At 66.1% G+C, this 19674-nt stretch overlaps 2 protein-coding genes across 8 annotated transcripts in view; both read left to right on the top strand.

Annotated features, from left to right (window-relative positions):
- The first annotated feature begins 3038 nt into the window (after positions 1–3038).
- Positions 3039–17229, top strand: LOC141936850 (hydroperoxide isomerase ALOXE3-like). 7 transcript variants are annotated; one of them, XM_074854190.1, is made up of 13 exons: positions 3039–3159; positions 4318–4402; positions 5624–5900; positions 7234–7334; positions 8396–8568; positions 9208–9351; positions 10828–11028; positions 12051–12137; positions 12357–12526; positions 12735–12856; positions 14724–14824; positions 15311–15481; positions 16330–16641. In XM_074854190.1, the coding sequence occupies exons 1-13, from the start codon at positions 3082–3084 to the stop codon at positions 16507–16509; spliced, it is 1890 nt and encodes a 629-aa protein (XP_074710291.1). In that variant the 5' UTR covers positions 3039–3081; the 3' UTR covers positions 16510–16641. The 7 variants fall into 7 exon arrangements, with proteins under 7 accessions (XP_074710291.1, XP_074710287.1, XP_074710290.1 ...); XM_074854186.1 differs by lacking the exon at positions 12735–12856 and having other exon boundaries at positions 16330–17229; XM_074854189.1 differs by lacking the exons at positions 10828–11028; positions 12735–12856 and having other exon boundaries at positions 16330–17229.
- A 2189-nt stretch (positions 17230–19418) lies between these two features.
- Positions 19419–19674, top strand: part of PFAS (phosphoribosylformylglycinamidine synthase) — a 30725-nt gene continuing 30469 nt past the window's right edge. The window contains exon 1 of the mRNA XM_074854160.1: positions 19419–19454. The gene's annotated coding sequence lies outside the window, so the exon portion shown is untranslated. The remainder of the gene's footprint in view (positions 19455–19674) is intronic.

Raw genomic sequence — 19674 nt, 5'->3', positions numbered from 1 at the left:
TGTAAATGGGTGGAAAGGGATTGGGGGCCAAATCCAGTGTTGTGGACTGGGGGCTTTAATGGTCCAAACTGGGTGGAACTGGGATTCGGGGCCAATCCCAGTGTTCCAAACTGGGGGGTAACCTGGTTGGGGGCCAAATCCAGTGCTGGGACCAAGAGCTTTAATGGACCAAACTGGGATGGGGAGCCAGGCCTGGTGGTGTAAACGGTGGAACTGGGGTGGGGGCCAAATCCAGTATTGCAGAGTGGGAGCTGTAATGGTCCAAACTGGGTGGTACTGGGTTGGGGGGCCAAATGCTTTGGTCTGAACTGGCGTGGAAGTGGGAATGGGGGCCAAGCTCAGTGGTGTAAAGTGGGGTGTAATGTGAGGGGGCCAGGCCCAGTGGTGTAAACAGGTAGATCTGGAGTGGGGGCCAAATCCAGAGCTTTGATGGTCCAAACTGGGTGGAACTGGGGTGGGGGGGCCAAATGCTTTGGTCTGAACTGGCGTGGAAGTGGGGTGGGGGCCAAATCCAGTGGTGTAAAGCAGAGTGGAAGTGGAGTGGGGACCAAGACCCAGTATCTGGACTGGGAGCTTTAATGGTCCAAACGGGTGGAACTGGTTTGGGGGGCCAAATGCTTTGGTCCATACTGGGGTGGAACTGGGCTTGGGGGGCCAAGCCCAGTGGTGTAAAGTGGGGTGGGATTGGGCTTGGGGCCAAATCCAGTGCTTATGTCTGAGAGCGTTAATGGACCAAACTGGGGCAGGGGCCAGGCCCAGTGGTGTAAATGGGTGGAACGGGATTGGGGGGCCAAATCCAGTGTTGTGGACCTGGGGGCTTTAATGGTCCAAACTGGGTGGAACTGGGGTGGGGGGGGCCAAATGCTTTGGTGCAAACTGGCGTGGAATTGGGACTGGGGCCAAATCCAGTGATATAAATCGGGGGTGGAACTGAAGGGGGGGAAAGTGCTTAGTGGTGTAAACTGGGATGAAACTGGGATGGGGGCCAGGCCCAGTGGTTGAAACAGGTGGGAGGAGGGTGGGGGGCCAAGCCCAGTGGTGTAAACTGGGGTGTAACTGGTCATACTGTGTCCAGTACTGGATCAGGGGTTTAAAAGGGTGCTGGGCCAAGCCTTAATGGTGTAAACTGGAGCGTAACTGGGATGTATTTGGGGTGCGGCCCAGACATAGTGGTGTAACTGGGGTGAACTGGGGTGAACTGGGGTGGGCCCAGCCCCAGTGGTGCAACTGGGATGGAACTGGAGTGGACTGGGCTGCAACTGGGGTGCGGCCCAGCCCCCCGTGGCGTAACTGGGGTGTAACTTAGCTGCAACTGGGGCGTAACTGGGGTCAACTGGTCTGCAATTGGGGTGGGGCCCAACCCCAGTGGTGTAACTGGGCCCCAGTGGTGTAACTGGGAGGCAACTGGGACGTCATTGGGCTGGGGGGGGGGGGGGGGGGGTCGCTGATGCAAGCGGGAGTGGAACTGGTCTTACTGGGCCCGGTGGTGTAACTGGGGTGTAACTGGGTGGGCCCGGGTGCCCCCCGGGGGACCCAGGAGTGGTCGGACTGGTTGAGGCTGGAAACTGGGGGGGGGGGGGGGAGGGAGGAACTGGGAGGAACTGGGGCAGGGCTGGGAGGAACTGGGAGGAACTGGGGCAGGACTGGGAGGAACTGGAAGGAACTGGGAGGAACTGGGAGGAACTGGGGCAGGGCTGGAGGGAACTGGGAGGAACTGGGGCAGGACTGGGAGGAACTGGGAGGAACTGGGAGGAACTGGGAGGAACTGGGGCGCTAAAGGGACCCGCGAGCGCCCCAGCAGCACCCCAGGGCCCCCCCGTGTCCCCACGAGTGACCCTGGCGTCCCCCGTGTCCCCAGATGCCCCCCAGGGCCCCCCCGTGTCCCCAGGGACCCCCGAGGGGGGCCCCGTCACCCCCGAGGGCCCCCCAGGGTGGGGGGGGGGTGCGGTACCGGGTGAGGGTGACGACGGGGTCCCAGTGGGGGGGGGGGACGCTGGCGACTGTCACCCTCAGCCTGGTGGGGACGGGGGGACAGAGCCCCCCCTGCCACCTCGACTGGCCCCTCCACCGCCTCTGCCCCGGCACCGTGAGTGCGCTGGGAGGGACTGGGGGGCACTGGGAGGGGACTGGGGGGCACTGGGAGGGGGCTGGGGGGGACTGGGAGGGGACTGGGGAGCACTGGGAGGGACTGGGGGGCACTGGGAGGGGGCTGGGGGGGACTGGGAGTGGACTGGGGAGCACTGGGAGGGGACTGGGGGGCACTGGGAGGGGACTGGGGGACACTGGGAGGGGACTGGGGGACACTGGGAGGGGACTGGGGAGCACTGGGGGGTACTGAGAGGAACTGGAGGGGGACCGGGAGGGCCTGGACGATACTGGAAGGGGACTGGGAGGGGCCTGGGGGGCACTGGGGGTGGACTGGGAGGGGACTGGGAGGCACTGGGAGGGGACTGGGGGGCACTGGGGGTGGACTGGGAGGGCCTGGAGGGCACTGGGAGGGGACTGGGGGGCACTGGGAGGAGACTGGGGGGCACTGGGGGTGGACTGGGAGGGCCTGGAGGGCACTGGGAGGGGACTGGGGGGCACTGGGGGTGGACTGGGTGACGTGAGGGGTGACAGGGGGTGATGGGCGGTGCCGGGGGGGACAGGGGTCACATGAGGGGTGACAGGGGTGCCGGGGGTGACAGTGGGTGCCATGGGGGGTGCCGGGGGTGACAGGGGGTGACAGGGGTGACAGGGGCGGTGCCGGGGGGGACAGGGGTCACATGAGGGGTGACAGGGGGGTGACAGGGGTGACAGGGGCGGTGCCAGGGGGTGCCAGGGGGTGACAGGGGGGTGACAGGGGCGGTGACAGGGGGTGACAGGGGGTGACAGGGGTGACAGGGGCGGTGCCGCCGCAGACGCTGGTGACAGAGGTGACGTCGGGGCGGCCCCTGGGGACCCTCCTGCTGCTGCGGCTGCACAAGGAGCCGCTGGTGTCCCTCGTCCCCGACCGCTGGTTCTGCGCCCGCGTCACCGTCAGCGGGCCCCTGCGGGGGGGGGACACCGGGGGGGACACCGGGGGGGACACCGGGGGGGACGATGGGGACCCCCCCGGGGCCACCTTCCCCTGCTACCGCTGGCTGGAGAGCGGCTGCCTGGAGCTGCGGGAGGCCACCGGTACGGGGACAGCGGGGGACACTGGGGACATGGGGACATGGGGGACACCGTGGGGACATGGGGGACACCATGGGGACATGGGGGGACACCGGGGGACATGGGGACACCGTGGGAACATGGGGGACCATGGGGGACACCGGGGGACATGGGGGACACTGTGGGGACATGGGGGGACACCGGGGGACACAGGGGACACTGTGGGGACGGGGGACACTGTGGGGACATGGGGGGACACCGGGGGACATGGGGACACCATGGGGACATGGGGGGACACCGGGGGACATGGGGGACACTGGGGGACACAGGGGACAGTGTGGGGACATGGGGACACTGTGGGGACATGGGGGGACACCAGGGGACATGGGGACACCGTGGGGACATGGGGGGACACCGGGGGACATGGGGACATGGGGGACACTGGGGGACACAGGGGACACTGTGGGGACATGGGGACACCGGGGGACATGGGGGACACTGTGGGGACATGGGGACAAGAGGATGTCGTGGGGACGTGGGGACATGGGGGGACATTGAGAACATGGGGACACTTGGGGACAAGGGGACCCCATGGGGACATTGGGGGACATGGGGACAAGAGGACACCATGGGGACACGGGGACATATGGGGACAAGAGGATGTCATGGGGACATGGGGACACCATGGGGACATGGGGGGACATTGGGGACATGGGGACACTTGGGGACAAGGGGACCCCATGGGGACATTTGGGGACCCCATGGGGACATGGTGACGGGGGACATAGGGCCACCAGGGAGACATGGGACATGGGGACACCTGGGGACATTGGGGACAGGGGGGACACAGGGGACATGGGGACACCAACCTGGGGACAGGAGGACACGGGGACACCACGGGGACATGGGGACAGGGGCCACCATGGGGGACACGGGGATGTGGGGACACTTGGGGACACGTGGGGCCACCACAGGGCCACCGTGGGGGACACAGGGACTTGGGGACACTTGGGGACACCGCGGGGACAAGGGGTCACCTGTAACTGCCAGCACCCGCCGTGACGCGGGGAGTGGGAGCACTGGGAGGGAACTGGGAGCACTGGGAGGGAACTGGAGGCACTGGGGGGGCTGTGTCACCTGTCCCCGTGTCCCCGTGTCCCCGTGTCCCCCCGTGTCCCCCAGCCCGGACGCCGCGTGGGGCCGCCTGGGAGCCGCAGCTGCTGCAGCAGCGCCGGGAGGAGCGGAAGGAGCGGGAGGAGGCCTTCCAGTATGGACTGGGAGCACTGGGAGGGCACTGGGAGGGCTGGGAGGGCACTGGGAGCGCTGGGAAGTTACTGGGGATCACTGGGAGGTCACTGGGAGATCACCAGGAGGTCACTGGGACCACTGGAAAGTTACTGGGGATCACTGGGAGGTTACTGGGAACACTGGGAAGTTACTGGGAGGGCAATGGGAGCACTGAGGGGTTACTGGGAGGGCACTGGGAGCACTGGGAGGGCACTGGGAGCAGTGGGAGCACTGGGAGGTTACTGGGAGGTTATTGGGAACACTGGGAGGGTGCTGGGAGGGCACTGGGAGCAGTGGGGGGTTACTGGGAGAGCACTGGGAGGTCACTGGGAGCACTGGGAGCACTGGGAGGTTACTGGGAGGTTACTGGGAGCAGTGGGGGGTTACTGGGGGGTTACTGGGAGCACTGGGAGGGCACTGGGAGGGCACTGGGAGGTCACTGGGACCACTGGAAAGTTACTGGGGATCACTGGGAGGTTACTGGGAACACTGGGAAATTACTGGGAGGGCACTGGGAGCACTGAGGGGTTACTGGGAGGGCACTGGGAGTGCACTGGGAGCACTGGGAGGGCACTGGGAGCAGTGGGACGTTACTGGGAGGGCACTGGGAGGAGTGGGATGTTACTGGGAGGGCACTGGGAGGGCACTGGGAGCACTGGGAGGTTACTGGGAGGTTATTGGGAACACTGGGAAGGTGCTGGGAGGGCACTGGGAGCAGTGGGGGGTTACTGGGAGAGCACTGGGAGGTCACTGGGAGCACTGGGAGCACTGGGAGGTTACTGGGAGGTTACTGGGAGCAGTGGGGGGTTACTGGGAGGGCACTGGGGGTCACTGGGAGCACTGGGAGGGCACTGGGAGCAGTGGGGGGTTACTGGGAGGGCACTGGGGGTCACTGGGAGCACTGGGAGGGCACTGGGAGCAGTGGGGGGTTACTGGGGGGTTACTGGGAGGGCGCTGGGGGTCACTGGGAGCACTGGGAGGGCACTGGGAGCAGTGGGGGGTTACTGGGGGGTTACTGGGAGGGCACTGGGGGTCACTGGGAGCACTGGGAGGGCACTGGGAGCACTGGGGGGTTACTGGGAGGGCACTGGGGGTCACTGGGAGCACTGGGAGGGCACTGGGAGCAGTGGGGGGTTACTGGGGGGTTACTGGGAGGGCGCTGGGGGTCACTGGGAGCACTGGGAGCAGCCGCTGTGCCCAGGTGGGGTCCCTACGCCCCGGGCTGGCCCTGGCGGCTGCGGGCGCTGCCCCCCGCCCTCTGCCCCTGGCCCCCGCCGCCGGCCCCGATGTCCCCGATGTCCCCGATGTCCCCGATGTCCCCGATGTCCCCGATGGCCCCGATGGCCCCGATGTCCCCGCCAGCGCCTCGGGGGGCCCCGGGGTCCCCCCCGGAGTGTCCCCCCCCCCGCCCCGCTGTCCCCCAGCCTGGCCTTTCCCCTGGGGCACCGAGCCAGCATCGCCGCCCGCGCCGCCGCCGCGTCAGTGTCACCCCACCCCTGTCCCCAAGTGTCCCCAAGTGTCCCCCACCCTGTCCCACGTGCCCCCCCCCGTGTCCTGTGTCCTCCATGTCCCCGCAGTGTCCCCAGGGTGTCCCCAGGCCCGTGGCCCCTCCCTGTCCCCTGGTGTCCCCGTATCCCCCCACCCCACCGTGTCCCCATGTCCCCTGGTGTCCCCATGTCCCCCCCCGATGTCCCCCCAGTGTCCCCTGCTGTCCCCATGTCCCCCCTGTCCCCTGGTGTCCCCGTATCCCCCCCCCCCGGTGTCCCCTGGGTGTCCCCATGTCCCCCCTGTCCCCTGGTGTCCCCATGTCCCCCATGTCCCCCGTCCCACAGTGTCCCCTGGTGTTGTGTCCCCCCCCGCTGTCCCCTGGCATCCCCATGACCCCCCTGTCCCCCCCCGGGTCCCCCCAGTGTCCCCCGGTGTCCCCATGTCCCTTGGTGTCCCCACAACCTCCATGTCCCCATGTCCCCCCACCCCATGGTGTCCCCTGGTGTCCCCACGACCCCTCTGTGTCCCCCCATGTCCCCTGATGTCCCCTGGTGTCCCCATGACCCCCCCCCGTGTCCCTCCGGTGTCCCCATGTCCCCCATGTCCCCTCCCTCCATGGTGTCCCCTGGTGTCCCGGCAATGTCCCCATGTCCCCCATGTCCCCCCACCCCACAGTGTCCTCTCATTGTCCCCACGGTGTCCCCAAGTCCCCCCCCCATGGTGTCCCCCAGTGTCCCCTGGTGCCCCTATATCCCCCCAGTGCCCCCCCCCCAGTGTCCTCTGGTGTCCCCATGTCACCTGGTGTCCCCACGACCCCCTGTCCCCCCCCATGTCCCCCCAGTGTCCCCTGGTGTCCCCATGACCCCCCTGTGGTCCCCTCCCACTGTCCCCATGGTGTCCCCCTGTCCCCTGATGTCCCCATATCCCCCCCCTGGTGTCCCCTGGTGTCCCCATGACCCCCCCCATGACCCCCCCTTGTCCCCCGGTGTCCCCATGTCCCCTGATGTCCCCACACCCCCCTGTCCCCCCCATGGTGTCCCCACAACCCCCTTGTCCCCCCCCCATCCCCCCAGTGTCCCCTGGTGTCCCCATGTCCCCTGGTGTCCCCACAACCCCCCTGTCCCCCCCCGTGTCCCCCCAGTGTCCCCTGGTGTCCCCATGACCCCCCTGTGGTTCCCCCCCGCTGTCCCCATGGTGTCCCCCTGTCCCCTGGTGTCCCCATATCCCCCCCCGGTGTCCCCCGGTGTCCCCATGACCCCCCCATGCCCCCCCGTGCCCCCCCCGTGTCCCCCGGTGTCCCCATGTCCCTGTCCCTGTCCCCAGGCAGGTCCGGGTGCGGCTGCGGGGGCTCCGCTGCGGGGGCTCCTGGGGCAGCTTCGAGGACATCCGGGAGGCGCTGGGGGGGCCCGGGACCCCCATCAGCGGTGGGTGCCCCCCCCCAAAAAAAGGGGGGGGACCGGGGTCTGGGGGGGTCACAGGGGTTCGGGGGGGGGACACGGGGGGACCCTGGTGTCTGGGGGGGGGGGGTGACACGAGGGGACAGGAATTTTGGGGGGTCACAGGAGTCTGGGGGGGGACACGGGGGGGACCCAGGTGTTTGGGGGGGAACCATGGGGGGACCCAGAGTTTGGGGGGGTCCCAGGTGTGGGGGGGGGGACATGGGGGGACCCTGGAGTTTGGGGGGGACCCAGAAGTCCCCGGGGGGGGTCCCAGGGGGACTCTGGAGTTTTGGGGGGGCCATGGGGGGACCCAGGTGTCCCGGGGGGGTCCCAGGGGGTCCCGGGGGGGGACCCTGGAGTTTGGGGGGGACACTCAGGCGTCCAGGGGGGGTCCCAGGGGTTGGGGGGGCCCCAGAGGTTTTGGGGGGACCCTAGAGTTTTTGGGGGGGGCCATGGGGGGACCCAGGCGTCTGGGGGGGTCCCAGGGGTTTGGGGGGACACCCAGGGGTTTTGGGGGTACCCTGGCATTTTGGGGGGGGGGGGCCATGGAGGGACTCAGGTGTCCCGGGGGGGTCCCAGGGGATCCCAGGGCTTTGGGGGGACCCTGACATTTTGGGGGGGCCATGGGGGGTCCCAGATGCCTGGGGGGGGTCCCAGGGTTTTGGGGGGGTCCCAGGGGTTTTGGGGGGGCCATGGGAGGACCCAGGTGTCCCGGGGGGGGTCCCAGATGCCTGGGGGGGGGGTCCCAAGGGTTTAGGGGGGACCCTGACATTTTGGGGGGCCATGGGGGAACCCAGGCTCCTGGGGGCGGGTCCCAGGGGTTTTAGGGGTACCCTGACATTTTGGGGGGGCCATGGGGGGTCCCAGATGCCTGGAGGGGGTCCCAGGATTTTGGGGGGGTCCCAGAGGTTTTGGGGGGGCCATGGGGGGACCCAGGTGTCCGGGGAGGCTCCCAGGGGTTTGGGGGGACACCCAGGGGTTTTGGGGGTACCCTGGCATTTTGGGGGGGGGGGGCACGGAGGGACCCACGTGCGGGGCCCCCCCAGAGTACGTGGTGCAGCACTGGCAGGACGACGCCTTTTTCGGGGAGCAGTACCTGAGCGGGGTGAACCCCGTCCTGCTGCGCCGCTGCTCCCGCCTGCCCCCCAACTTCCCCGTCACCCCCCCCATGGTGGCCCCCAGCCTCGGCCCCGCCACCTGCCTGCAGCGCGAGATGGAGGTGAGACCCCCCGGGAAAAGCGGGGGGGGGACACCCCAAGTTTTTGGGGGGGTTCCAGGTGTCTGGAGAGGGGTGGGGGGGGCTGGAGGGTCACGGGGACCCCGATTTTTGGGGGGGTCACAGGTGTCTGGGGAGGGGTGGGGGGACCCAAGTGTTTTGGGGGGACTGGGGGGGGTCATGGGGACCCCGAATTTTAGGGGGGGGTCCCAGGTGTCCAGGTTGGGGGGGAGGACCGGGGGGCGAGGGGGACCCCGGTTTTGGGGGGTCCCAGGTGTTGGGGCAGTGGGGGGGGGTCGCGGGGACCCTGTTTTTTGGGGGGTTCTAAGTGTCTGGAGGGGGGGGGAGTCATGGGGACCCCGTTTTTTGGGGGGCCCCAGGCATCGGGGGGACACACCCAGGTATGGGGGTACTCAGCCACTTGGGGGGCCCAGGCACCCGGGGGGGGCACCCCAATATCCCAACCAGGGCCGGGGGGGGGACACCCCCAAATCTGAGGGACCCCCAATGTTTGGGGGGGACCCAGGTGGCCGGGGGGGGGTCTCAGGGTGGGGAGGGTTGTTTGGGGGGGGGGAGGGGCACCTCCCCGGCTCTGGGGGGGCCCCCTGAGGCCGGGGGGGACCCACAGATGTGGGGGCGCAGGGGGGGCGGGTGTTCGTGGCCGACTACGCGCTGCTGGAGGGGATCCCCACGGGGCGCCTGGGGGGGGCCCCCCAGTTCCTGGCCGCCCCCCTCTGCCTGCTCTGGCTCAGCCCCCGCGGGCAGCTGCTGCCCGTCGCCATCCAGGTACCGCCGGGCCCCGAGGGCCCCAATGTCCCCAATGTCCCCAGTGTCCCCAATGTCCCCAATGTCCCCAGTGTCCCCAGTGTCCCCAGTGTCCCCAGCGTCCCCAATGTCCCCAATGTCTCCAATGTCCCCAGTGTCCCCAGTGTCCCCAATGTCCCCAATGTCCCCAGTGTCCCCAGTGTCCCCCGCAGCCCCTGTCCCTGTGTCCCCAATGTCCCCAGGTGGCCCCATGTCCCTCATGTCCCCCCCCGGGTCCCCCCTGTCCCTGTGTCCCCACATTCCCCATGTCCCCATGGTGTCCCCCATGTCCCCATCATGTCCCCATGGTGTCCCCATGTCCCCGTGGTGTCCCCGTGGTGTCCCCTTGTCCCCACATCCTGCATGTCCCACATCCCCATGATGTCCCCGTGGTGCCTTCTTGTCCCCATGTCCCCATGATGTCCCCATGTCCCCACATCCTCCATGTCCCCACATCCTCCATGTCCCCATGTCCCCCCATATCCCTATGGTGTCTCCGTGGTGTCCCCTTGTCCCCACATCCTCCATGTCCCCACATCTCTCATGTCCCCATTGTCCCCATGGTCTCCCCTTGTGCCCATGTCCTCATGTCTCCATCATGTCCCCATGTCCCCCCATGTGTCCCCTTGTCCCCATGGTGTCCCCCTGTCCCCCCCGTGTCCTCATGATGTCCCCTTGTTCCCACATTCTCCATGTCCCCACATCCCCCATGTCCCCATGGTGTCCCCATGTCCCCACATCCCCCATGTCCCCATGGTGTCCCCATGTCCCCACATCCTCCATGTTCCCATGTCCCCCATGGTGTCCCCATGGTGTCCCCTTGTCCCCCCCATGTCCCCATGGTGTCCCTTTGTCCCTATGTCCTCATGTGCCCATCATGTCCCCATGTCCCCATGGCATCCCCTTGTCACCCATGTCCCCATGGTGTCCCCTTGTCCCCATGTCTGTATGGTGTCCCCATGGTGTCCCTGTCCCCTGTGTCCCCATGGTGTCCCCTTGTCCCCATGTCCTCGTGTCCCCATGTCCCCCCCATGTCCCCATGGTGTCCCTTTGTCCCTATGTCCTCATGTGCCCATCATGTCCCCATGTCCCCATGGCATCCCCTTGTCCCCCATGTCCCCATGGTGTCCTCTCGTCCCCATGTCTGTATGGTGTCCCCATGGTGTCCCCATCCCCCATGTCCCCATGGTGTCCCCTTGTCCCCACATCCTCCATGTCCCCACATCCCCCATGTCCCCATGGCATCCCCTTGTCCCCCATGTCCCCATGGTGTCCTCTCGTCCCCATGTCTGTATGGTGTCCCCATGGTGTCCCCATCCCCCATGTCCCCATGGTGTCCCCTTGTCCCCACATCCTCCATGTCCCCACATCCCCCATGTCCCCATGGCATCCTCTTGTCCCCACCTCCCCCTTGTCCCCCCCGTGTGTCCCCCCTATCCCCCCCCACCCCCCCCCCAGCTCTCGCAGCACCCCGGCCCCACAGCACCCATCTTCCTGCCGGGGGACGGCCCATGGGGGTGGGCGCTGGCCAAGCTCTGGGTGCGAGGCGCCCACTTCACCCTGCACGAGATGGTCACCCACCTGCTGCACAGCCACTTCCTGGGGGAGGCCTTCGCCCTGGCCACCCACCGCCTGCCCGCCTGCCACCCGCTCTACCAGGTACCCCGAGATCGGCACCCCGAGTCCTGCGTCCAAAAATCCGCGCCCAAAAATCCGCGCCCAACAATCTGCACCCAAAAATTGCGCCCGAAAATCTGCGCCCAAAATTCTGCACCCAAAACTCTGTGCCCAAAAATCTGCACCCACAAATCTGCACCCACAAATCTGCACCCACAAATCTGCGTCCACAAATCTGTGCCCAAAAATCTGCACCCAAAAAATCTGCACCCAAAAATCTGCACCCAAAAATCTGTACCCACAAATCTGGGCCCAAAAATCTGCGCCCCAAATTCTGCGCCCAAAAATCTGCGCCCGAAAATCTGCACCCAAAACTCTGCGCCCCCAAAACTCTGCGCCCCACATCCCGCCATCCAAACCCGCCTCCCGAGCCCTGCAATGTCCCCATGTCCCCCATGTCCCCCACCCCACAGTGTCCCCACCATGTCCCCTGTGTCCTCCATGTCCCCATGGTGTCCCCTTGTTCCCAAGTGTCTCCATGTCCCCGATGTCCCCTGTGTCCTCCCAAGTCCCCCCATATGTCCCCACGGTGTCCCCATGTCCCCGTGACATTCTGGTGTCCCCATGTCCCATATCCCCATCTCCCATGTCCCCTGTCCCCATGTCCCCCTGTCCTCATGTCCCTGTCCCCCTGTCCCCATGTTCCATGTCCCCCTGTCCCCGTCCCCATTGTTGTCCCCTGTCCCCATGTCCCCATATCCCCATGTCCCCATTATTCCATGTCCCCATTATTCCATGTCCCTGTCCCCTGTCCCTGTCCCCTGTCCCTGTCCCATACCCCCCTGTCCCCATGTCCCCCTGTCCCATATCTCCCTGTCCCCATGTCCCCATTGTTGTCCCCTGTCCCCCTGTCCCATACCCCCCTGTCCCCATGTCCCCATGTTCCATGTCCCCCTGTCCCCCCGTCCCCTGTCCCCATTGTTGTCCCCTGTCCCCAAGTCCCCAAGTCCCCATTATGCCATGTCCCCGTCCCCTGTCCCCATGTCCCCGTCCCCTGTCCCCAGCTCCTGCTGCCCCACTGCCGCTTCACCTTCCACATCAACATTTTGGCGCGGGAGACGCTGCTCAACCCCGGGGGGATCATCGACCAGGTCATCTGCCACCCGTGTCCCCACGGTGACACCCGGCCACCACCTGGGGTGACACCCGGCCACCACAATCCCCACTGGTGGCAACCCAGCTGCTTGTGTCCCCGAGATGGCACCCAGTGGCCACCTGGGTCCCTGCAGTGTCACCCAGGTCCCCCCAGGAATGGGGGACATTGGGGTGGGGGGAGGCTGGAGGACACTGAGGGGTGGTGACGTCCTCAGGCCACCGCTGTGGGACGGGAGGGGACACTGGAGCTGGTGGCCCGGGCGACGGCGGCGCTGACCTACAGGGAGTTGTGTGTCCCCGATGACCTGGAGGACCGTGGGGTCACCGATGTCCCCAACTACCACTATCGCGATGACGCCCTGGAGATCTGGGAGGCCATCGAGAGGTGGGGTGGGGACACGGAGTGGGGACACGGGGTGGGGACATGGGGGTGGGGACAATGGGGGCAATGAAGATGGGGACAAGGGGGATGGGGACATGGGGATGATGAGGATGGAAGCAACAGGGTTGGAGACATGGGGTTGGGGACCACAGGGTGTGGCCCTGTCCCCATGTCTCACTGGTGGCCCTGTGGTGGCCCTGTGGTGGCCCAGCCTGGTGGAGGGGATCGTGGCTCTTTACTACCCCGAGGACAGTGACGTGACCGAGGACCACGAGCTCCAGGCGTGGGTGGGCGAGATCTTCACCTACGCTGTGCTGGGCAACGAGAAGACGGGTAGGGGACCCGGTGACAGTCGCGGTGATGGGCACGGCCGTGGTCGTGGTCACGTCAGGGTGATGGTGACCATCGGGGTCATGGTGGTGGTGACACCATGGTAATGGTCACAATGATGGTGACGGTCGTGGCGATAGTCGTGGTCATGGTCACGTCACAGTCATGGTGACATCGGGGCCACCATCACCCCACGGTGGCAGTGACGGCCGTGGTCACGGCTATGGTGTTGGCCATGGTCATGTCACAGTCATGGCCATGACCACAATCACTGTTACGGCCGTGGCCAAGTTCTCACACCACAGTCATGGCCACCATCACGGTGATGGTCATGGCCATGCCATGGTCATGGCCACGGTTGTAGCCAGACTTGTGACGTGGCAGGGGCAAGGTCACAGCAATGGGCATGGTCAAGACATGGGATGGGCACGATCACTGTCATGGTCATGGGCACGGTCATGGTCATGCCATGGTCATGGTCACGGTCACAGCCATGGCGACGGTCGTGGTCATGGTCATGACGCGGTAAGGACATGGGATGAGCATGGTAACGGTCATGGTCACGGCTGTGCTACGGCCGTGGTCAAGACATGGAACGGGTACGGTCATGGTCACAGTCACGCCACAGACGTGGTCGCGTCACAGTTAAGACACAGTTGGCCGTCATGTTCGTGTTTGTGGTCGTGTTATGGTCATGGTCAAAATACCGGATGGACACGGTCACGTTCCCAGTCATGGTCATACCATGGTCATGGTCAAGACACGCGATGGCCATGGTTGTGTCCATGGTCACGGTCACAGTCACGCCACGGTCAAGACAGGGGATCGGCACAGTCACGGTCATAGTCATGATCATACCATTGTCATGGTCATACCACGGTCAGGACATGCACGGGCATGGGCGTGGTCGTGCCATGATGATGGTCATGGGTCCAGTCACAGTCATGTCATGACCACAGTCACGCCATGGTCAAGACGTAGAACGGGTGTGATTGTGTCCACGGTCACGGTCAAGACATAGGGGGGACATCGTCATGGCCACAGTTGTGGTCATACCCCGAAGACGGTCAAGGCATGGAGTGGCCGTGGTTGTTCTCATGATCGTGGTTGTGCCATGCTCAAGACACGGGATGGGCGTGGGCATGGGCATAGTCATGGTCATGCCATGGCCATGATCATGATGATGCCACAGACAAGACATGGGTGATCACAGCCACGGTCATGCCGTGGTCAAGACACAGGATGGGTGTGATCACGTCTGTGGTCATGGTCATGGCATGGTCATCGTAGGCATAGAACGGACATGATCATGGGTACAGTCATGGTTGTACCATTGATAGGGTCGTGCCACGGCCAAGACATGAATAGGCGTGGTCATGGCCAGGTTGGGGTCATCATCAAATCACGTGCTGAATGTGGTCATGCCCATGGTTGTGGTCACATCATGACTGTGGTCAAGACATGGGATGACCATGGTTGCGTCCATGATTACGGCCATGGCACGGTCATGGTCACGATCACAGTCATGGTCGTGTCATGACCACGGCCAAGCCATGGGATGGGCGCTGTTGTGTCCATGGTCACGGTCAAGGCATGAGCTGGACACGGTCATGTCCACAGTCATGGTCGTGCCATGGTGTAGGCACAGGATGGGTGTGGTCATGTCCACGGTCCTGGTCATGCCACGGCCATCGTCAAGACATGGGATGGGTGTGGTCATGGTCACGTCCACGGTCATGCCACAAACTCAGCATGTGATGGTCACGGTCATGCCCTGCCCGTGCTGGGGGGGGGGTTGGTGGGAGCCATGTGTGGGGGCTGCCCCTGGTGGGTGACATCATCGATGACCTCACACTGCCCCGCCCCCCAGGCTTCCCCTCCAAGCTCTGCAGCCGCCCCGAGCTGGTGAAGTTCGTCACCATGATCATCTTCTGCTGCTCCGCCCGGCACTCGGCCGTCAACAGCGGCCAGGTGGCACCTGGGGGCATGTGGGGACATGGGGGGGATGTGGGGACACGGGGGGGATGTGGGGACACAGGGGGGATGTGGGGACACAGGGGGGACACGGGGGAATGCGAGGGGACACGGAGGAACTTGGAGCATGGAGAGACTCAAGTACCCACATAGGCCTCAGAGGTGGCCACGGAGCCACCTTGGTGGCCACAGTGGGGATGTGGGGACACGGAGGGGGTGGAGACACCCAAGGGCCCATGTAGGCCTCAGAGGTGGCCATGGAGCCACCTTGGTGGCCATGGGGGGGATGTGGGGACATGGGGTGGGTGGAGAGACCCAAGAGCCCATGTAGGCCTCAGAGGTGGCCACGGAGCCACCTTGGTGGCCACAGGGAATTTGTGGATGTGACAACCACCCGGGTGGCCCTGGTGGGACCCAGGTGACCTTGGTGGAGGTTGAGGGGGGGTGTCCCCCCTCTAGTGACCCCCTCCCCGCCCCCCCCAGTACGATTATGCCGCCTGGATGCCCAACACGCCGGGGACGCTGCAGCGGCCACCACCCACCAGGAAGGAGGAAGCCACGGCCGAGCTGCTGCTGAGGACCCTCCCGTCCCCCGAGGCCACCGGCGCCCTCCTGGCCCTGCTCAGCGTCGTCAGCTACGAGGGCGGCGAGCCGGTGAGGGGGGGCCCAGGCGTCCGGGGGGTCCCCAACATGTCCCCAAGGGCACCCAGGTGGCTGGGGGGGCACCTCAGGGAACCCAGGTGGCCAGGAGGGTCCCCAACATGTCCCCAAGAGGACTGAGGTGTCCCAGGGGGATCCCCCACATGTCCCCAAGGGCACCCAGGTGTCCAGGTGGGGTCCCCAACTTGTCCCCAAGAGGACTGAGGTGTCCCAGGGGGTCCCCAACATGTCCCCAGCAGGACCCAGGCATCTATGGGGGTCCCTCAAGAGGACCCAGGTGTCTGTGGTGGTCCCCCACATGTCCCCAAGGGGACCCAGGCATTGGGGTGGGGTCACCAACTTGTCCCCAAGAGGACTGAGGTGTCCAGGAGGGTCCCCCACATGTCCCCAAGAGGACCCAGGTGTCCGGGGGGGGCCCTCACATGTCCCCAGGGGAACCCAGGTCATCGGGGTGGGGCCCCCAACATGTTCCCAAGAGGATCCAGGCATCTGGGGGGGGAGGGGGGCCCACATGTCCCCAAGGGGACCCAGGAGTCCAAGTGGGTCCCCAACATGTCTCTGGGGACCCAGGCATCCAGGGGGTCCCCCCAATGTGTCCCCAAGGGCACCCAGGTGTCCCCAACATGTCCCCAAGAGGACCGAGGTGTCCAAGGGGGTTCCCCCACATGTCCCCAAGGGGACCCAAGTGTCCAGGGGGGCTCCCCAAGGTGTCCCCAAGGGGCCCCAGCCATCTTGGATGGGCACCCCAGGGGACCCAGACATCCGGGTGGGTCCCCCACATGTCCCCAAGGGGACCCAGGTGTTTGGTGCCCCCCCTCCCTTAACGTCCCCTCAACCCCCAGCGGCCGCTGGGGTCCCGCCCCCAGGAGCCCTTCACTGGGGCAGCCCCACTGCGGCTGATCGAGACCTTCCGGCGCCGCATGGCCGCCATCTCCCACCGCATCCAGCAGCGCAACGCGGGGCTGGCGCTGCCCTACCCCTACCTCGACCCCGCCCGCGTCCAGGAGAGCGTCGCCATCTGACCCCCAGGATGTCCCCAACCCCCCACATGGCCCCAACACCCCAACATGGCCCCAACCCCGCCCGGGAGTCCCCAACCTCCTTGGACCATCCTCAACCCTCCCCATGGTGGCCCCAACCTCCCCATCCCAACCCCCCCAACACCCCCGGGATGTCCCCAACCCTCCCCATTGTGTCCCCAACCTCCTTGGACTATCGTCAACCCTCCCCATGGTGGCCCCAACCCTCCCCATCCCAACCCCCCATGTCCCCAACCCCCCCAATATGGCCCCAACCCCCCCAACATGTCCCCAACTCCCCAGGATGTCCCCAACCCTCCCCATGGTGTCCCCAACCTCCCCATTCCACCCCCCCCCGGTGTGTCCCCAACACCCCTCTGGTACGTCCCCAACCTCCCTAGGACACCCCCAACCTCTCCCTGCCCATCATCACACCCCTGGTGTTCCCGTCCCCCCCCCCCCCAGTGTGTCCCCAACCTCCCCAGATGTCCCCAACCCCCCTGGATGTCCCCAGCCCTCCCTGGGCCATCCCCAAGCTCCCCGAGGTGTCCCCAGACTTGTCCCCTCACCCCCCCCACCCCATCGTTGTCCCCATCTGCCCCAGCCCTGCCTCAGTTTCCCCAACCCCCATGTCCCCGATGTCCCCGATGTCCCCTGTGTCCCCTGTCCCTGCACTACGGGGGGGGAAGGTGGACACAGAGAATAAATGTGGCTCCTCCCCCACCCCTGCACGGCTTGGGACTGAGTTTGGGGACAAGGGACCACCATGGGGACACCCTGGCCATGGGGACACGACGACCATGGGGATGAGGGACACCATGGCCACAGGGACACGATGACCATGGGGACACGATGACCATGGGGATGAGGGACACCATGGCCATGGGGACATGATGACCATGGGGACACGATGACCATGGGGATGAGGGACACCATGGCCACAGGGACACGATGACCACGGGGACATGATGACCATGGGGATGAGGGACACCATGGCCACGGGGACACGATGACCATGGGGACATGATGACCATGGGGATGAGGGACAACATGGCCGTGGGGATACGATGACCATGGGGACACGATGACCATGGGGATGAGGGACACGATGGCCATGGGGACATGATGACCATGGGGACATGATGACCATGGGGATGAGGGACACCATGGCCACAGGGACACAATGACCATGGGGACACGATGACCATGGGGATGAGGGACACGATGGCCATGGGGACAAGGGACACTGTGACACATGGGGACACCATGGCCATGGGGACACAATGACCATGGGGACATGATGACCATGGGGATGAGGGACACCATGGCCACGGGGACACGATGACCATGGGGACACAACGACCATGGGGATGAGGGACACGATGGCCATGGGGACATGATGACCATGGGGACACGATGACCATGGGGATGTGGGACACCATGACCCACGGGGACACAATGACTGTGGGATGAGGGACACTGTGACACATGGGGACACCATGGCCATGGGGACACAGTGACCATGGGGACAAGGGACACCCTGGCCAGGGGGTCAAGGGACACCATGACAGTGGGGACACCTTGGCTGTGGGGACAAGAGACACTGTGACACATGGGGACACTGTGGCCATGGGGACATGATGACTGTGGGGACACGATGGCCATGGGGACAAGGGACACTGTGACACATGGGGACACCATGGCCATGGGGACACAATGACCATGGGGACATGATGACCATGGAGATGAGGGACACCATGGCCACGGGGACACCCCAGTCATGGGGATGAGGGACGCTGTGGCACATGGGGACACCCTGGCCATGGGGACATGATGGCCATGGGGACACGATGACTGTTGGCATGAGGGACACTGTGACACATGGGGACACCATGGCCATGGGGACACGATGGCTGTGGGGACATGATGACCATGGGGACGAGGGACACCATGGCCATGGGGACACGATGACCATGGATGAGGGTCACCCTGGCCATGGGGACAAGGTACACCATGAGAGTGGGGACACCCCGGCTGTGGGGACGAGGGACCCTGTGACCCACAGGGACACCCTGGCTGTGGGGACATGATGACCACGGGGATATGATGACCATGGGGACGAGGGACATGATGGCCATGGGGACATCATGATGACCATGGGGACAAGGGACACGATGGCCGTGGGGACATGATGGCCATGGGGACATGATGGCCATGGGGACGAGGGACATGATGGCCATGGGGACACGATGACCATGGGGACTTGATGGCCATAGGGACAAGGGACACCCTGGCTGTGGGGACACCCTGGCCGTGGGGACAAGTGACACCCTGTCCCACGCCTCTGCGCACGCGCAGCCCCCCCCCCCCCCGTTGTGCGCATGCGCGGCCCCTTCCCCGCCCCCTCCGGGAAGGGCCTCGCGGGGGGTGGGGGGTGGGGGGATGGGCGGGGCCCTGGACGCGCGCGCGGGTCCCCTGGGGTCACCGTGATGTCACCCGTGATGTCACCCGTGATGTCACCCGTGATGTCACCCGTGACCTTCCCCCCTCCCCCCTCCTCCCCCCCCCCCCCCCCCATGCGGGGTCACGGGGTCGGGTCCGGCCTTGAAGAGGGGCTGGGGGGAGGGGTCGCCGCAAAGGCTTCTGGGTAACACCGCCCCTCCCCCACCGATGAGGCAACCGTGTTGGGGGGGGTGGGATGTCCCCTCCCCCCCCCGGGGGGACCCACGCGTTGGGGGGGGGGGGGGGGGGCGGGGTGGGGGCGGGGCCCCTCTGCCCTCCCCTGGTTGGATGCCGTAGTGGGGGTGGGGGATGGGGGTGGGGGAAGGGGGCGGGGTCACCCGGGGTCACCGCCCCCCCCCCCCCCCCCCCGCCCCCCACGACCCGCCCCCCACCTCTGGTGGCGGCCCGGGGAGGCGGCGGGGCCAGAGGCTGCGGAGCGGCGCGTGGTACGGGGGGGGGGGGAGGGGGGGGACACGCGTGACGTGACGTGACGTGGGGGGGGACCCCGAGAAGGGGGGGGGGCGTGGGGGGATGTTGGGTCTCGGGTGGCATCGCTGGGTTTTGGGGGGGGGGGGGGGGGGGATGGTCCCGCGTGGGGTGCACGTGGGGGGGGGGACACACACACACGACACCCCCGTAGTGACGTAAAGGGGGGGGGGGGACCCC

Source organism: Strix uralensis, chromosome 34, assembly GCF_047716275.1.
Source record: "Strix uralensis isolate ZFMK-TIS-50842 chromosome 34, bStrUra1, whole genome shotgun sequence".
Lineage (NCBI taxonomy): Eukaryota > Metazoa > Chordata > Aves > Strigiformes > Strigidae > Strix > Strix uralensis.
Note: the sequence above shows the minus strand (reverse complement) of the source record. Positions and strands in the feature narration are given on the sequence as shown.

Coding starts and splice junctions, on each gene's coding strand:
- LOC141936850 (XM_074854186.1), top strand. CDS start 3,082: ATGGGGACCCCCCCGGGGCCACCTTCCCCTGCTACCGCTGGCTGGAGA. Junction 7,335..8,395: donor GCCCGGGACCCCCATCAGCG/GTGGGTGCCCCC, acceptor GGGCCCCCCCAG/AGTACGTGGTGCAGCACTGG. Junction 11,029..12,050: donor CCTGCCACCCGCTCTACCAG/GTACCCCGAGAT, acceptor CCCTGTCCCCAG/CTCCTGCTGCCCCACTGCCG.